At 43.1% G+C, this 19,378-nt stretch overlaps 1 protein-coding gene across 2 annotated transcripts in view; it reads left to right on the forward strand.

Annotated features, from left to right (window-relative positions):
- Positions 1-19,378, forward strand: part of LOC123956866 (phosphatase and actin regulator 3-like) — a 43,854-nt gene that overhangs the window by 2,072 nt on the left and 22,404 nt on the right. The window contains exon 1 of one of the 2 annotated variants that reach the window (XM_046029357.1): positions 11,966-12,192. The exons of the other annotated variant lie outside the window; for it this stretch is intronic. Coding sequence (XP_045885313.1) covers positions 12,084-12,192 — 109 coding nt within the window. The 5' untranslated portion in view covers positions 11,966-12,083. Of the gene's footprint in view, positions 1-11,965; positions 12,193-19,378 lie in introns of those variants that run through there. 2 annotated transcript variants of the gene reach the window in all.

Below are 19,378 nucleotides of genomic sequence, written 5' to 3' on the forward strand. Positions count from 1 at the left end.
GGATGAGGTTGCATACAGAGGGAGAGAAAGTAGAGGAGAGAGGAGCTCAGTGCATCATGGGAAATCCCCCGGCAGTCTAGGCCTATAGCAGCATAACTAAGGGATGGTTCAGGACTCACCTGAGCCAGCCCTAACTATAAGCTTTATCAAAGAGGAAAGTCTTAAGCCTACTCTTAAATGTGGAGATGGTGTCTGCCTCCTGAACCCAAACTGGAACCTGGTTCCACAGGAGAGGAGCTTGATAGCTGAACGCTCTGGCTCCTAGTCTACTTTTGGAGACTCTAGGAACCACAAGTAACCCTGCATTCTGGGAGCGCAGTACTCTGGTGGGGTAGTAAGGTACTACGAACTCTTTAAGATAAGATGGTGCCTGACCATTAAGAGCTTTGTAGGTAAGAAGAATGATTTTAAATTCTATTCTGGATTTTACTGGAAGCCAATGCAGAGAAGCTAAAACAGGAGAAATGTGATCTCTTTTCCTGGTTCCTGTCAGAACACGTGCTGCAGCATTCTGGATCAGCTGAAGAGTCTTTTCGAGCAGCCTGATAATAAGGAATTGCAGTAATCAAGCCTAGAAGTCTGCATCATTTTTAGACAGGATGTTCCTGATTTTCGCAATATTACGTAGGTGAAAAAAGGCGGTCCTTGAAATTTGCTTAATGTGAGACTTAAACGACATGTCCTGATCAAAGATAACTCCAAGATTCCTCACAGTGGTGCTGGAGGCCAGGCCGATGCCATCCAGGGAAACTATATCTTCAGATAATGCGTCACGGAGGTGCTTGGGCCCCAGAACAATAACTTCAGTTTTATGTGAGTTTAACATTTAGAAGATTACAGGTCATCCAGGTTTTAACATCCTGAAGGCACATGTGAAGTTTAGCTAACTGAGTTTCATCAGGCTTGATCAATAGATGTAATTGAGTATCATCTGCATAACAATGAAAGTTTATGGAGTGTTTCCTGATAATATTGCCTAAAGGAAGCATGTATAACGTGAAGAGGATTGGTCCATGTATGGAGGACTCATTGTTAACATGTACAAACTGAAATCGGTCTGATAAATAGGACTTAAACCAGCTTACAGCGGTTCCTTTAATGCCAATTAAATGTTCCAGTCTCTGTAATAGGATATGATGGTCAATGGTATCAAATGCAGCACTAAGATCTAATAAAACCATTACAGAGACAAGTCCTTTGTCTGATGCAATAAGGAGGTCATTAGTAATTTTCACCGGTGCTGTCTCTGTGCTATGATGAGCTCTAAATCCTGACTGAAAATCCTCAAATAAACTATTGCTCTGTAGAAAGTCACACAGCTGTTTGGCGAGGGCTTTCTCAAGGATCTTAGTGAGAAATGGAAGGTTAGATATAGGTCTATAGTTAGCTAAAACATCTGGATCAAGTTTGGGCTTTTTCAGAAGAGGTTTAATTACAGCTACTTTAAAGTACTGTGGTACATAACCATAAAGATAGATTGATCATATCTAGTAAAGAAGTGCTGACTAAGGGTAAAACTTCTTTAAGCAGCCTAGTCGGGATGGGGTCTAAGAGACAGGTTGATGGTTTAGATGAAGAAACTATTGAAGTTAATTAGTTACATCTGGTTTTATAGCCGTTTCTGAGGTTCCTGAGTTTAGAGACAAGTCTGTGCCTGTTAAGGGCAGGTCTTGGTGAATTTTGTTTCTAATAGTTCGAATTTTATCATTAAAGAAGTTCATGAAGTCGTAACTTCTGAGAGTTATGGGAATACATGGCTCAATAGAGCTGTGACTCTGTCAGCCTGGCTACAGTGCTGAAAAGAAACCTGGGGTTGTTCCCATCTTCCTCTATTAATGACAAGTAATACAATAATAATAATAATGCTCTGGCATTACGGAGGGCCTTCCTATATATTTTAAGACTATCTTGCCAAATTAAACGAGAATTTTCGTGTGTGTAACGGGGTAGACCTGTATCAGCCAATTTTGAGTGCAGTGGTAGTGTGAGGGGTGAGCACTTAGAGTGTGCATTTGGTGGGTGTGGTTTTGCACTTGGGTTAATTGCATGGGTATGGACTAATGGCAGACAGGTGTGCTTGGGCATGACATCCATCTGCAAACTATTTAACCAGCCACACACTAGGCTCAAGAGTCTTCTGTCTTCTTCAGTCTTCGTCACCCAGCCACGACGAACTGCAGTTGCGTTTAACAGTTTCCCCCATTTGAACTCTCTTTTTAACTATCTTAGCCTCAGTCTTGTTTTAACCCTTTGCATGTCTATTTTATACAAATAAATTTGTAGGTTATATTTTGTACAGCGTGTTCTATTGTTGCCCGCTTATTTTATACACTGGTCAATTGGGAACTAGTTTAGGGGTGATACAAATTCAAAAGTTCTCAGACAGATGGTGGTAAGATATTAAGGGGTTCTGTGGGAACACTGTGTGGTTTAAAAAAAAAACCCAAAAAACAAAGTGAGTCTGTTTATGAACACTCTTCAGAGAAGCCAATTGAATCTAACAGAGATAAACGCAGTACTAAAGCTGTCATTCTCAACGTCCACATGAATAATAAAATCCCCTAGAATAATAACTTTGTCCGTTTTTAAGGACTAAAGTTAACAAAACTCTGCAAATTCAGATAAGAATTTGGACCAGGTGCTCGGTACACTACAACAAATAGAATTGGTTGCAGTGATTTCCAACTTGGGTGTGAAAGACTAAGAACGAGGCTTTCAAATGAGTTTTAGTTCAGTTTAGGTTTAGCGCTGATTAGTAGGCCAGAGTCGAAGATAGCTGCAACACCTCCTCGGCCTGTGCTTCGAGGAATGTGAGTATTAATGACTGGGAGGGGTGGATTCATTTAGGTTAACAAATTCTCCATCACCCAGCCAGGTTTTAGTAAGACAAAATAAATCAATATTATAATCTGATATTAATTATTTTACTAGGACACCTTTAGAGGAGAGAGCTCTGATTTAATTCTCCTATTCTTTTGCACTATTGCATTTGTGGTTTTAATTTTTACGAGGCTTCATTGCACAGCTCCTCTCCTGTTTGCCTTTGATTTAAATAATTTCAATGGTCGGGGGGCAGACACCATCGCAATAGGGTTTGGACTAGGTAACTCCTGAAATGGCGGAGCAGAGAAGTGTGTTAGACTGCGACTCTGCCTTCTGGTTTTCACTCTGGATTGTCATGGATTTGGTCCACTAACAAACTTGGACAGATTTCTAGAAATGAGAGCTGCTTCTTCCCAAGTGGGATGGATGCCGTCTCTCCAAATCAGACCAGGTCTTCCCCAGAAAGTCTGCCAATGATCTACAAAGCCCACATCGTTTGCTGGACAGCACCTCAACAACCAGCAGCGAAATGACATCAGATTTGGCAGGGGTCCAGAGAAAACTACGGTGTTCGACATTGTTTTTGCATATGTACACACCGACTCAACATTCATCTTAATGACCTCCGATTAGCGTAACCGGGAGTCATTACCGCCGACATGATTAACAATCTCATTGTATTTACGTTTATCCTTAGCCAGCCATTTCAAATAAGACTCAATGTCGCCTGCTTTGGCCCCAGGGATGCAGTTAACTATGGCCGCTGGCTAGAAACGTGAACAGGTTGGTGGTGCCCCGTGGGCTTTGAACGCTTACGACTATTCCTCCTTCGGACAGTCACCCAGCCACCCTTTCCTGGCTGCTCAGGAGATGCCGGGGGACGGCTACCGGAGGCTAACTCAGGTTGGTCCGCACGACTACCGGGAACTGGCTAGCTAAAGTAGCTTACGACTGATCTACCAAGGTGCGGAGCCGGACTTCTAAATCACTGAGCCTCGCCTCCATGTCTACAAATAAACTACCCTTGATTGACATACCATTACCACTAAAGAAGGCAGAGGAGTAACTGAACATCTGACACACCGAGCAGGAGAAAGTAGGAGAGCGAGAGGGAGAAGGAGAAGGAGAAGCCATCGCTAGCTGCTAAGCTGAAGTCGCTAATGGCTAAGCTAAAGTACGGTAGCGTTGGCTACCAAGACCTTCGAAAACTATGAGATTGAACGAAAGTCACTAAAAGATGGAAAGAGCTGTGAGTGCTTAGACAAAACTACTGTAAGAATAAGTGTTTAGCGGACAGTTGGCCGCTGTAATGACAAATCTAACAAATTTAACTGGTATTTAGCGAGAACAGCAAAACACGCTACTAACGCACAAGCACCAGAAACTGAAATGAGTCAATATGCTTACCACAGCACGTCACCACGCAGGCAGGTCTGTTCTGTGTGTATGCATCAGCATGTGAGATTTATTTTCCCATCAGGGTCCTGTTTTAACTGGACGACTTGCTGCTGCTGGCACGGTCCCAGGACGAGTTGGTGGTGCAGACAGCCGAGCTCGTTGATGGATGTGTTTGCCAACCGAGAGAACGCTCAGTGTGCCCTGTGGTTTTCACTGAGCTCGCGGGACGACCCCCGGCTGCTGTATGCTTTTCCGCTGGTTCAGCTGATCCCTCGCCTCCTGGACCGCCTACAGGTTTCAGCCATGGCGGTGATCCTGGTGGCTCCGGAGTGCATGAGCATGTCCTGGTTTCCCTGCCTTCAGCGGTTGCTGACGGGTCAGACCCCGTGGGTCCAGGCGGCACCTGGAGGGTCTAGGTCTCTCCTGTGAGGGGGTGTGCACCATCCAGGAGTCAAGAGCCGCCTCTACTCAGTCCTCTTACTCCTCCAAATGGTCGGCATTCCAACGCTGATGTTTGGACCAGGGATGGACCCAGTGGCCTGTCCTCTGCCGGGGGTGCTTTCGTTCCTCCAGCTGTTCACGGACAGAGGTCTGGCGTTCAGTACAGTTAAAACCTACGCTACCGCCATCTCGTCGTGACAGGATGGTGTTCGCTCACCTGCTGGTGAAGCGTTTCCTGAAGGGGGTGCAGAGGCACAGTCCGGTGTCACGGCCTGTTGCTCCACAGTGGGATTTGGCATTGGTTTCACGGCCGTTAATCTAAGCCCCTTTTGAGCCTTTGGAGATGGCGGACCTGGAGTTCCTTTCGGCCAAGGTCACCTTACTTGTGGCTCTGACGTCGGCCAAGAGGTCAGCGATCTGGCTGCCCTCTCTGTGGCTCCGTTGTGCCTCAGGATCCAGGGTGACAGCAGCTTGACTGTCCTGCGCCCCAATCCTGCATTCATATCTAAGAGCATCACCAGCTCCTTTCAGTCGCGGGTGATTACTCTCTCGGGTCTGAGGACGAAGCTACGCCCCACCTCCTCTGCACGTGCTGTCCTGCTACGTGGCGCGCACGGCTGCGCACTACAGGGAACAGTCCAAGGGGCTTCCCCTGTCAGCGCAGCGCCTGTCTGATTGGCTGTGTGAGGCTATTTCACAGACACGCTCCACGAAATCAGGGCGCACTCCATGAGAGGCATCTCTCTGCACGGTGGACTCCTGGTTTTCCTGTGCTCTCTCGTCCGTTACTACCTGCGGGATGTTTCTCACTGACTCACTCAGTACTGAGTGTAATGTATAAGTGATTGTCCTTTGAGTGTATGGTGCGCCCTCTCCCACAGGACAGTGGAGGGAGTGGCCGCTGCTCGCGCTGGCCCTGCTCTGGGTGCAGCTGGTGCGGTCGCTGTCATAACCCTGCCTGCATCTGTACAGCTGCAGGGCCCCCCATCCGGTTACCCTCCTAATACACATGGGTGGGTCCGCTGCCTCCCATGTCACGCCATCGGTGCTTCTGCGCATGTCGACACCAATGCCGCGGGCTGCAGGGGACTGGGTGGCTTATTATGTTCACTCTGGGCAGGTTGGTTTGTGCTTGGTGGTAACCTATGGGCCAGTGAGACGTTGACTCATCCTGCTTTGCCTCTAACCTAATAGTGATGGCCTTAGAGGGCGAAGCCTATACGAAATAGAACGGTAGTTATGTACTGTAACTCCAGATTCTATGAGTCTAGGCGCAGCCCTCTAAGTTGAAGGCCTCCCTGGACTTTGGTTCTCAGTCCTGAAGAAAAGGCACTATGGGAGCCAAAGGCTAGGTTTCACCGTTGTGTAAGGTGCGGACGTAGAAGAGGCCCAGGCTATGGGTGGGCGTAGACAACTTTTCTCAGTGCCGCGCAGGAGTGCATAGGGGTAAACCCAATAGCGATGGCCTTAGAGGGCTGTGCCTATACTCATAGAATCTGGAGTTACAGTACATAAGTACAGTACATACTACTGCTCCTGTTTTTTTCACCGTTGTTTGCAAACCATAAATCACAATCAACAGTCAAAAAATAGCCACACACAAGTTTTGCTGATGACCTGAGATTGTACATCGACATTAAATGTCTTGCTCGGAAACAGCAGTCAGCCTGCAGCTGATAAAGTTAAGCTAATTACTGGGTCCGAAGTTGTTGTTTAGAGTTTAGAGAAGTCGGTCTCCTCTTCTCCAAAAAAAATTGCGAAAGCTGATTACTGACAACCGGTAATAAAGCTTGTTAAAAGGCAGGCAGATATAGACATGAGTGCTGCAGCTGGGCAGTTCAGCCCCGTCAAAACGTAGCAAAACGCTTTCTTCAACAGAAACGGTGGTGTCCGCAAGCCCACTGCTTTTTCCTGCCTTTTTAACACCGTTGTGTTTACAAACTTGTCGCAGCTGATTGGGTAACACCTGTGACACGCCCACCAAACAGAAAAAAACATACCTCAAAGCCCATTGCAGAACGTTGCCAGGAAACATGTCGTTCAATCCAAAAACGTTGCAAACCAGTGCAAAATGTTTTGAGGTTGAACTTGCCTGCTAGAATCAGCTGGAATTGTTTTAAAAAACTTCCAAACTGTCACGATTTTATTTTGTGTTTCTTATCTGGTGAAATTGATGGCTTTATCCAATTTGTTATTAAATTTGTAACTCTCTCTGTCTCTCCATTATACTCCCACACAAAAAAGCTGTTTTAATGGTCATGCATGGCCTATAGTTTTTCATTATATTCCAATCAAACCTGATGTTCATTTATAAATTTTGCTCATGGATAGTGGTTACTAAATAACGATTCCTGTTAATTGCTTTGTACGGCGTATAGCCTACGTCAGCTAGTTAATTTGACTAATCTTTGCAGGTCTTTAGACCATGGTAGAAACACACATAACTATGGGCTGAAGGAGCCTTTTAGTTCCTCGAAAAGAGATACTTTTGGTCAAAACGCAGCTTAAAACTACATCTGGTCCAATGTTGAGTACTCAGGTGAAACTAGTCCCACAACTGTGGAGAATAAGACTATGCTGGCGTCATTTGTAAAACTAAATATATACTGTGTGCAGTTATTATTGTTCACATAAAGAAGGAAACTTATATCTGAGCACTAATTTGATACCATACAGAACGGACATACTGTATTTGGTACAACAATAAACCACATTTACAATAAACTAAACTCTAATTTGCACCATATAAAATGAGCATCCTCATCCACCACCATAAGCAAATATACATTTAAGGCATTAGTTTGTGCCAAGACTATTCACCACTATAAACAAGTAAAAAAGGAGCCCAGTGATTAAATGATGAAGTACAGTTATATTAATCAAATGGAGCTTTTGCTCAATACTGGTGTTTCCACATGCTTTGACAGAGATTTTGCTTTCACTTAAACCAGAAATTGGAAAATCAGACTCTACATCCACACATGCTCCCACATCACCATGTTGTGAGGCTGGTCCACCCCAACAGCCGTTGCTCTGGCAGAGTGGAGATCTTCCACAACGGCCAATGGGTGGCAGTGTGTGACAACATCTGGGGAGTGACTCATGCTCAGGTGGTCTGTCGACATCTGGGTTGTGTCAGCCACACAAACGGCACATTTTGGACAGGGCAGTGGACCAAGGTTGGACAATGTTCAGGAAATGAGTCATCAATAATACACTGTGCACATCAAGGGTTTGAATCCCTATCATGGAGAGAATGCTTGCGTCATCTGTGATAGTAAATATGTATATTTTACAATCCAGCAAGTTTTTAGTTGGAAAGTACTGACATAATACAATGATAACAACATAAACCCAAATCTCTCATTTGGTCTTTGTTGTTTAGATGAGCAACCTTTACTACAGGCCTCTCAGCTTGTTTGCTCCCCGTAGCAAGCCTGAAGTTGGTGTGCATTCAGGCAGCGTACTATTATCTAGTTTGAACCCATTCTCTGGTCAGCTGGCAGGCCCTGTTCAACCTACAGAGTGCATGCTAACACTGTGTGGTACAGACTGTCACGTCGGGCTGGCATCTGTGGAAACGTACTGAAGGTGCTGTTAACAGCTTTTTTATAACCTGTACATTTTTTAAACATGGCAATTTTCAGAGGATTGCCATCAAAAGACACTGAAACATATGTTTGGGTAAAGATTCTATAGATTGTAGGGATTCAAATAAAATATATGGAGCATCTGGAGAGAAGGATTGTAATTTCTGAGTCACTTTAAAAATGGTGTTAGCAGCCAAATTGGCATCAGCCTTGGGGCGAATGTAAAATATAAACGGAAACAATAGTTGGAGGTAGTGATGTTGCATCTGACACTGAAGCTCCGATGCTTGCTTCAAACTTGTTAAGTCCTTTCAACGAACCACTGCTTCAGAGCTTGTATCGTTACGTCACTAGTGACGTTAAAATGACGTCTGAAGCAAACACACTGGTTCACTCAGGTAGTGAAACACATGACTGCTTTGACAGGCCGCTCCGGCTTTGAAAGATTTGAATCTTGGAGGGCGGTATTCCCATAAAAGTGAAGCCAAACGATGGAGAAACCGTAGGTTATAGTGTTTGGATTGTTGTTTTGTGTAGAGAATATTTGTCAAAGCTGGATGTTAAGTTGTTTAAAAGACATTTTAAAAATTGCCTGTCACCAAAGACTGTAGAGAAAATTAAGTTCTTGAATAAAAAACCTCAACATTGAAAATAATGCAGTTTCAAATTTCATGTTTTCCAATTTATTGATTGTTCAGCCAGCATAACTGAACACCAACCACTGATATTTAGAGATTAATTTATTAAGGACAGAATGCACGCAAGAACTTTGACACAACGTCATACCTAAATTCATTATGGAATACTTCTACACCTTCACTTGAGTAGAATTTTGACATCTTTTATGGTAATTAAGTATTTAAACTTTTCTGAGGTAAAGGGAAGGTGTACTATATTTAAAGGCAATCACTTGACTATCTTGCATTTAGATGGTGAAGTGGCAGAGTTGTTGCCCTTCAAGTAAAAAGTCCGGGGTTCAAATCCTGCTCAGGGTTTCTATTTTTTTGTCAAAGAGAAAACATTTACTATTAATGACACCGAACAAGGTATCTCATTGAAGTCTCAATTATGATTCCTGCTACTAATTGCTTTGTCTCACCCATTTAGCCTAGTGAATTTTAGGACCAAAATATGAGAAACATGTCGTAACTACAACACTACAATTAAGGCTGAAATGAGGATCACAATTTTTTTTTTTTCTCCTGAGCTGTAAAACCGCAACCAAGGAGTGCGATAAATTTTACTCTGGGTTTGGTATTAACGTATCAGCAGAAATAGCATTTTGTGGTTGTCAGCTTTGTTGCATTAGGCTACATCTTCACCAGCAGATGGTGCTGTGCATTTTCTGAATGAAGCTCATGATGAAGCTTCGACTGAACCATTTTTGACACAATTGTGTTGGGAAGCAATAATGCTTCAGAAAGCTTCATTTGGCCATCACTAGTTGGAGGAACTCCCTCGGGAGGTAGAACAGCCAATAATTCTATGTCAGGAAGGCACAGCCTCTCACGCACAGTAACATTACTGCACCATCTGCAGTTAATGTACAAACATACCCCCCCTCCAAATGATTTGTGTGTCACTGTCCCGATCCAGTTGGATATTAGCCCCAAAGCAGCTAATAGACAAAGTACAGTTGATGTCCAAGTCATTTAGCCATGGTTTCAGTGAATGCCATGAGACTGGCTTCCCTAAAATATCTTAGATGGTTGACATTTCCCTGTAGCTAGTGAATCTTATTCCTCAAGGATTGAACATTAGCCTGAATTACAGATAGCAGAGGAATACGATTGTTAAGATGTTGTTACCTGATGTAAACATACAGCGAAAGTCATTGAGAACTATCTTAAAGAACAAGGAGTCCCGGAAGTGACGGTCTGGCCCCGACGGAGTCAGCCCGTGGCACTACTGAGCCCAGGTTGCTTTATAGTGGCCTTCAGCTCACCTGTAGTGGTGGGTCTGGTGTGTCTCATTTTCCTCTTGACACTTCAGGTCAGGCGAGTTGGCTGGCCAATCAAGCACAGTAATACCATTTGTTGTTGGTTGTCATTTTGTCACTGCGGGCAGGTGCAAAATCCTGCTGGAAAAGGAAATCGGCATCTTCATAAAGCTTGTCAGCAGATGGAAGCATGAAGCTCTAAAATCTCCTGCTGCACTGACTCTGGACTGCGGTCATCCCTGTTGCTTGTGCGCCTTTTCCTACCACACTTTAATCTTCCAGTCAACTTTCCACGAACATGCTTTGATACAGCACTCTGTGAACAGCCAGCCCTTTCAGCAATGACCTTCTGTGGCTTACCCTCCTTGTGGAGGAAGTGCCAGGAGTGTCTTCTGGACAACTGTCAAGCAGAAGTCTTTCCCATGATTGTGGTTGTGTGTACTGAACCAGACTCAGGTCGACATTTCTGTATCCAACATTGTTTATTCTAATATTTTGAGATTTGGATTTTTGCTTTCCATGAGCTGTAAGCCGTAATCATCAAGATTAAAACAAAATGGCCTAAAATATTTCACTTTATTTGTAATAAATAGAATATATGAATGTTTTTACCTTTTTTTTTTTTCAAAAAATAATTTTTCCACAATATTCTAATTTTCTGAGATTCACCTGAGCACCTTCAAAAGGGTGGTCACACCAAATATTGATTTGATTTAGATTTTTCCTTTGTTCCCTCACTTTGCATTTTGTTAATTGATAAAGATAATCTATTAACGTCTATTTTTGAAAACATTCTTTCTTCACAGCATAGCCTTCTGTATATGATGGATTTTGTCACTGCAGTATTTGTGAAAGTGTGGTTTGCTAGTAGGCCTATGTAGTTTTGTTGTAGCATAGCTAACAATGCATTGGATTTGCAGTAGCACTAGCTGGGTCCAAATATATTGTTCTGCCCTTTATGTTTTACTGTACCAGATAATTTGTTTATTTCTGCTAAATGTATTTGTTTATAACACCTAGTAGGTTAGTATCTCAGCCAATGTCCTCTGATCGTAAACAACACTATGCACCTTTGACAGAACTATGACTGAGGTAAAAAAAGAAAAAAGTAGGCTGCTTTGCACGAAGATAACACTGCACTCACTAAGCATGGCAATCTTCCTTTCCCCCCCTAACACCTAGATCTCTTAGTGAAGTGGTTAGGCAAAGAATCGTCAGCATATCAGAAGAATTTGCTCAGGCTCAGTGCATGTTACTGGTCCTTATGCTGCTCACTGACTGTATCAAACAGGCTCCAGGTTTGTTACACTGTAAATGAATCAAACGATGCCTTCAATGACTATAGGACATATTGCTTTACAGGCTGGCCTCACGTGGGAACCATCAAAGCACGAAAATACGAGCCTTGTTCCATCCAGAAACATGAGCAGTAACCTACACGTGTAGATATTGAAGATGTAAGACATTGTTGGGTCCATTTCAGTTTTTGATTTAGCCTATTTCTCCAAACAGTGCAGTGACTAGTTGATGTCGTATTCTGTCACCACGGCAGCATCACTGTAATTGCAGTTGGTGAGATGTGTCACTAACAACTTTTGGGAAATTATTCAAAGGTAGGTTTGTGTTACACCGAAGTTATGAATCTGAAGCTCCTTTGCAACACCAGGGCATTTTCAGTCAAGTCGAATACAGACGTTTGAAGTAGGGGTTTACGAGCAGCACTTGAATGTGGCGTGATGCTGCGCGCGTTATGGATTTCCCTAACACTGCTGCTTATCGGGTACCAGGAGCTGCAGCTGCAGCAGTCCAACCACATACAATCTGCTCTACCACTTGATGCCGGTGACGGTTGATTGCACCTTTCAGTCTTGCATTGTACATGTTTATTCACCATGGCATCATCGGACGAGCTGGACGAGGAATGCGTGTTGCAGCGGGGGAGATCTCAGAGTGACCCAAGCAGCATCACCGAGGTCCGCTTGGGCGAAGCGCACAGAGCAGGTAAGAGGAGGGGTGAGGGCTAAACGCATGTTGGATATCTGTCATCTGCTCATTAGTCTGCGCTTTTGGCCGGTGGTTGGATAGAAAACACGTCACGATGGCAGGGCTCGCCTGCAGCCGATCACATCCGCTGTGGATTTGTAGTTATCCCACAAACGTTAGTTGTTTTGTAAACGTGCGTCATTTACTGTCCCCTACATGTAGGCTACTCACTGCTGTGCTGTAGGCCGTAGCCTATATGTGAAACTGCTCATTCGCAATGACATAATGATTCGTGAAAATTTGTGTCATGCAACATATGAGATATTGTCCAACTGGTGTCATAGCAGTTAAGGAGTCCTTTTCAGTGGGTTATTCATTTTATGTCCATAATAGCACGCATAGATGTTCTGATTTTGATGATTTACAGACCCATATGCTCACTGACAGTGGCCACTCATGTATTTTTATGATCCTTTTTTTTTTCTCGTGTTTGTGAAATAGCCCAGTATTTTTACAGCATGGGATGATAGAATGTAACTTGCCATCACACATGGACTGCAGTATGGTGAGTTAAAGCTGATGGTAGTGCTGGCTGTGTATTTGGCTGTTTCCATGGTGATCCAAATGGCAGAAGGCAGCAGTTAGCTCTCCAACTGTGAGCCGACAGGGTGTGTGTGTGTGTGTGTGTGTGTGTGTGTCTGCTCTGACTGGTCGTTTTTTCCCCCCAATACACTGGGTGATGTACAGCAGCCAGCCATTCAAAGTGAAATGCCACCTCGACTGTGAATCATGTTTATCTGTGAGATTGGAGTCGCATTGAGAAAAGCTGGGCAGACATTCATCCTTGCTCAACAATATCACGTTTTGAAAGGTATTGAACGGTGGATCGATTTTTAAAAAATGTGATGAATCACTCATTTTAACTGGCAGGGCCTCAACATCGCTTTTTTGCCAGCCTTCGTCACCCACGTACTGTAGATTCTGGTTTCACAACACAGTGGCAGCAGAATAAGTGAAGCTGAGACGGCACAGCTGTTGTATCTGTACAAATAAGGGACTATTTCAAGTTGATCATTGTCTGACGTGTGGGGATTGCAGTAGCTATAATATACGAGACAGAATACATGTCTTCATATTATAGCACATAAACTGCCCTACACCTTGGAGTTCACTTGTGTGTAATGTTTGTACATCAGACCATTTCAGGACCAGCTATCTTCAGATACGAGGGCCACAGCAATACAGCAGAAAGGATCTTCAAGTTATCTTGCCAACAGCTGATATTGTTGTGTTCATGCCCCCGGTTTCAAATCCAGTGCTTGTCACGTTATTGTGGTTGTCATGGTTATGTAACAGCAATGGTGTATATGTGCAACACTGGCAGGATTGGCCTGTGATATACTGTTCATTACCGTTTTAAAGTGCATATAAAATTGACCAGTATCCCCCTAAAACGCCGTAGCAGACTTCAGCCAAAGCTGGCGTTTCCAGTGCAGAATCAGCCAGACAGGGCTTGGGCAATGCAGCAGTGAACACCCACCTGCCTTCCCCCACCCCTCCATCCCCTCTGCTGGGTGCTAACCCTTTTGTAGCCCTGACACCCTTACTGCGGCTTTGATCCTGGCACTTGAAGAACTGTCTCTGGGGAGAAAGGATGGAGCGACAGCTCTCTAATGGTGGCATTATCATGCCCAGCAGTGTTCCAGTGAACCAACTGCACTGACTTCTTCTTCCATCATGATCTTTGATAATCATATAGGAGGAAACATAAGTAGATTCTCGACAGCATGTCGCTACAACCAAAACAGGAAAATCACTGGTTACTTGTGCTGAGACTGTGCACTCACTTAAAGGAAAACTTTGGTATTTTTCAACCTGGACATATTTCCAGGTGATTTGGGGACAGCAAGGTTTATAATCAGTCCAGCACCAAGAGCTCTGCAGTTGGCAGCCGTGAAACAGGAATGCAAGGTCATTCTTCTGGGCAATTGTGTATCATCAATGAACATCCTCTAAAAGTGATTGTTTTTGCTACTTTCATGTTTAGATTGCTATTATTATAGGATGACCTTTTTTTTTTTTTTAAAGAATAAGATCCTCTTGTTAAACCAGAAACATCCATTATACTGTATCCCTCATAAAAGCTGCGATAAATGTGAAATTATTCTGGCTCTACATGCTAGCTCCCCACTGCCTCTTAGATGCCTGCCAGACCAGGGAACACTGTGCTATAGATTAAATTGTCTTTCAATGGACTTCTGTAGATAGTTTCATTTGGAGCTGGTGATAAGCAGCCACCTTATGGCCAGGTTACATCTCTAGCTCTGTTAGAGATGACGCAGAACATTGTGCAGCCATAACATTGTAGCCCAAAGGTGGAACTCATGCTGCAATGTGGCATATGTTGTAGCCAGCAAAACAAATATTCATTTCTTTCATCAGGACAAAAGTGCAATGTGACACTAAATGCGCCTGCAAACAAAACTTGGCAGATTGACTCCATTTTTTTTTTTTACAGTCTGCCAGTTGGGTGTATCCACATTAGTTGTTAGTTGTTTCAACAAGCAATACCTTTGTTATAATTACTATACAAGATATACCCAGTTAATGGGTTTGGCTTTAGGTTAACTCATAGTCAATATCTAAAACTGAATGTCACTTTCAGCAAATCAGCATACTATGAATGAGTGTTTTAGCATCTTTTAGCACATCACTCTCATTCCCACTGTTTTCCAACTTCCGATCACAAAGTAAAAGTGAACCACCGCGTCACGTGACGATTGAGATAAAGGACAACAATAGTAAGGATTAACACTGTTGCTGTAAAGCTGGGTAGGTCTTTGTTCACTATTACAATCATTAAAAAGCAAAAACAGCTGGCCTTTATAATGTTACATTCAGTGGTAAGTTAGGTAGCGTTTGGTAACTAACATTACATTGTGAACAAGCCACAGCCTAAATTTTTCTGGATTTGTTTGAGGTTTTGGAAAGGGAATAAATCGTACTTCCCCTTTCAACCTCTCTGGGTAATGACTGTAATGTAAGTGCCCCAGGAACAGCGTTTGTCCATTTCTTGGAAAAACAAAGCCAAAAAAAAGCTAGAAAGCTACTACGAGTGTATTGGAGTCAATGGAGCGCAGCCATGTGAATTCAGGGCGTGGCTTAGCGAAGGGTCAATTACTATATACAGTGTAATCAATAATGATGGCCAAAACAACAAAACCAAGACTAATTAGTTGTAATTAATCCTTTAAATGTAATGAACTTTTCCAAATGAATAGTACACAATACAGATTTGTTTCTATTGCCCTAATAAGCACTTTGACAACAAGTATCCTTCTACAGTACAGTTGTGAAGCTGACTGTCCTGATGATGAGAGAGAGAGAGAGACTGGTGGAGTAGATGAAAAAGCTTAGCAGTTAAAGTAGTGTGTAGGTTACAGTGCATCAGTTAATTAAGCAGCTTCTCAAGGCCAAGAAAAGTATCTGTTGCTTCATAACTGCTGGAAAAGTGAAGGAGGTTAGACCCGAAGTAAGAATCAACTTCCGCGTGGAAGGAAATTTCCACTGTGCTCCCCGACTATGGTCTGGAAGCTGATCAGGAAAGGCTAACAACTACTATGCCTGCTCACTGTTACTGTTATTAATACTGAAAGCACCATGTCAGCACTGTCATAATACTGAGGGTCTAGAGATTTTAATCTGGTAAATCACCAAAATACTGAGAAGGGTCCGACTGCAGACCTCACATCCATGGATCTAGGTCTGTGAGCCAATGGGAAGAGCGTAGGATCCCTAGGCATAAAGTATGTTCCTTTAGCAAAGTGATGCACAAATATTTGTATGATTTGATGTATAAAAGCAAGAAGGCCTACTTTTCCAGTAAATTTAATTTCTTTCCGCTCGATTAGAAGGCAATATTCCTGTAACTTCTATATAAACACGACCATGAGTCTATAGCCACAAGAAGAAGCTCTGTGATGCTGTTCTTAAACACAGTGGGGCTTTAGCCAAATGTAAATTTAACATGCTCACAATGACAATGCTAAGATGTTGATGCTAAGCAGGTATAATGTTTACCATGTTAGTTAAGCCTGTTAGCGTGCCAACATTTGCAAATTAGTGCAAAAAGTACAGCTGAGGCTGATGGGCTGTCATTCATTTTGCAGGTATTTGTTCACGAACCACAAATCAAAATATTGAACTGATGGTCAGATGACAAAGCAAGAGGGGCGCCAAAGTGATTACAATTCAGCCTACGGTAGACAAGAATGTCTGTACCATAGTTCATGGCAATCCATCCAATAGCATTTCACTAAAAACAGAAAATGTGAAAGTCAGGGGATCACCACAGTTAGTAGACTTTGGGGCAACAGGAGCATCCGTGCAAACCTTCACTGCAATCCATCCAATAGTTGAGATATTACAACAACAACAACCGGATGTTTTTTTATCGTAGCTGGTGATTTTAATCAAATAGATCTCAGAACTTTTTTGTACCTAAATGAATGGAGTGGTGAGGGCTCTATCTAGGCCAAAAAAGATGCCTTTCAGTCAAGTGATAAGGAAGCATAAAGCACCGCCAGAGGAGGCAAAGCAGGAGCAATAGCAGAGACTGGAGACAGACCTCCGCCAACAAAACCAAAGATATGTGGCAGGCAATCAAAAACATCACAGGTAACAAAAGCAGGAGTGCCCATGTGTGAGGCCATGTTGCCATATGTTCTAAACACATTCTACGCTTGCTTTAATCCTCTAAACTTAGAGTCAGCTGTAAAGTCCGCTCTTCCTCCTGAAGACCGGCCACCGTCAGTTTCCACAGCAGATGTGAGAAGATTCCTGCTGGGAATAAATATTAGTAAAGCTGCTGGGCCTGATAATATCCCTGGCTGTGTACAACAACGTGCCAGTCAGCTAGTTTATCACTGTCACAGAAGAGGGTTCCTACCTGCTTCAAGACAGCCACCATCGTCCGTGTACCTAAAAAGTCTGCAGTGTCTAGTCGAAACGACTACCGCCCTGTGGCTCTACCCCCATTCTGGTGAAGCACTTTAAGAACAACATCCGAGGATCCTCACCAGTTTGCTTTCACAACCAAGTCATCCACAGAGGATGCCATTCTCACACATGTGGAGAACACCTACATCAGACTGCTGTTTGTAGATTTCAAACAATGAGACGTAATATTGGGAGAAAATCAACAATCTGAACAACAAACTGCTCACTTTCAGTTGATTTTAGGAAAAAGGGACACACACACCCCTGTCTACACCAGTGGAGTTGAGGTGGAGCAGATTAGCAGAATGGTTTTAGGTTCCTATCACGATCATCGCCACACTGGAGATCCACAGAAATAGCTGTTTCTTAAAGGGGTAGTTCAGATTTATTTCTCCAGGTTCCGTATGAGACGCACTGAGCTTTCAACTAACTCAAATGTAACCCATCTGTGTCGGGTGACGTAGTACAGTCAGAGCTGACTATTTTAAAGTCTTAAGTTACATAACGATGTCTGTAAGGGGTCTCAATCATTAAGGTCGTTAGAGCCACCTGAGGCCAAGTCTGAGCGACCATCGTTGGCATCTTCAGCATTCCATACTCCAGACACACATGGAATCACAATGTTGTTGCGTTTGACCTTCTTTTCCTCATTGTTGCTCTTCCTGGATCTTGTGGCTGTTTTCACAGAGGCCCATTTGCGGTATTCACAGGCTGTATGTGCCGCCCTCTCTGGCTTGGGCACTTGTTGGTATGTTGTCAGCTCGTGGTAGATTTAGCCAGAGCCAGAATGCCAGTGCCATTGTGTCAATATGTGCCCCTTCTAGCCAGACCAACACCTTCCCCTATATATAAATATATGTACTATTTTACATATATTTGACAAAAATGATTGTCATAAATATTGTTCAGTAACCTTGTTTACATAAATGACGTGGGTTTTTTGGGTGGTGCTGGTGCATCATGTATTTGTCCGTGGTTCAAAAATATTATAAACTCCCACATGCCACAAGCCACAATGTGGCAATCACAGTAGAGGTTTCTGTGGTACATTTTTTTTTCACTCATCAATGTGATCAGTGAAATGTTTTAAAAGATGTTTTCAATGTGTCAAATTTAAAGAGGTCATATTATGCTTTTGGGTTTTTTCTCTTTCCTTTATTGCTTTTAGTTATCTTTTTTGTGCATTTAATAGTTTTGCAAAGTGAAAAAGCCCAAAGTCCACCCCAGAGGGAGTTCCCATCTCCCACAGAAAACTCTGCTCTGAACTGCTTGAAAACAGCTCGATTTTAGCCCAGCCTTTCCTTCTGTAACCTATATGCGTCACTAGCCATGTTTCCATCAAATTGTCACGCAAATTTTATCACAAAATGTGTTTCCATCAGCCGGTTAGTGAATGAACCAGGCTACAGCAAGCATAGTTACGTCAGTAGTTGACGTTACACATGGCTGTAATAAACATGACGTGTGGGTTCCAAACCAGAAACAAAACCAGTCGCATGAACCTGATGGCCATTGATCTTAGAACAATGGAGAGAGGTCCTCAGAAATGTGTTTCAAGCGGCAAGTTGCTACCAGCCATTTTTCCGCACATTATGGGAATATCTGGTGTTATGCCGAGAATTGCATGCACCTCCATATAATGTTTTTAAACACTATAAAATCCTTTGTGGGGTTCGCCAATAGTTATAAATGATTCGAAGTATGTATTTTAGGAACATTTAGAGTTGTTAATATTTTATTACACTCAGTAGAAGTAGCATTCAGCAAAAATATGCGGTGATAGCCCCATTTGATCAGTGTGCAGAGCAAAGTATCTGAAAAGGAGGTGAATGCATAATTCGGCAGAACAGATGATGAAGGCTACCTGCCAAGATTTGTATCCACCTCTTTTCTCAGCACAAATGAGCGTTACCAGCCGCGAGGTGCATGAAATTCTCAGCAGGCATGCAGAACTCTGCACAACCGGGCAAGACGCCGACAGCAGAAACGGCTGATCAGTCGTGAGTTACAAGCTCGCTACGTAAGAACTTATTCGGAAAAAGTGTTTCCATCTCCAATTTAACGCTTTTACTCTTTTTCGACAAAGGCAAAAACCACCTCAAGTGAGCGTAAAAACCTTTTTGCGAAATTAAGGATTTTTTTTCGAATTTTGCCATTCCAACCTTTTCTAATGCCATACTTCAAAATGCGCATTAAAAAACGTTGA

This window comes from Micropterus dolomieu, linkage group LG18 (assembly GCF_021292245.1).
Source record: "Micropterus dolomieu isolate WLL.071019.BEF.003 ecotype Adirondacks linkage group LG18, ASM2129224v1, whole genome shotgun sequence".
In the NCBI taxonomy this organism is placed as follows: domain Eukaryota; kingdom Metazoa; phylum Chordata; class Actinopteri; order Centrarchiformes; family Centrarchidae; genus Micropterus; species Micropterus dolomieu.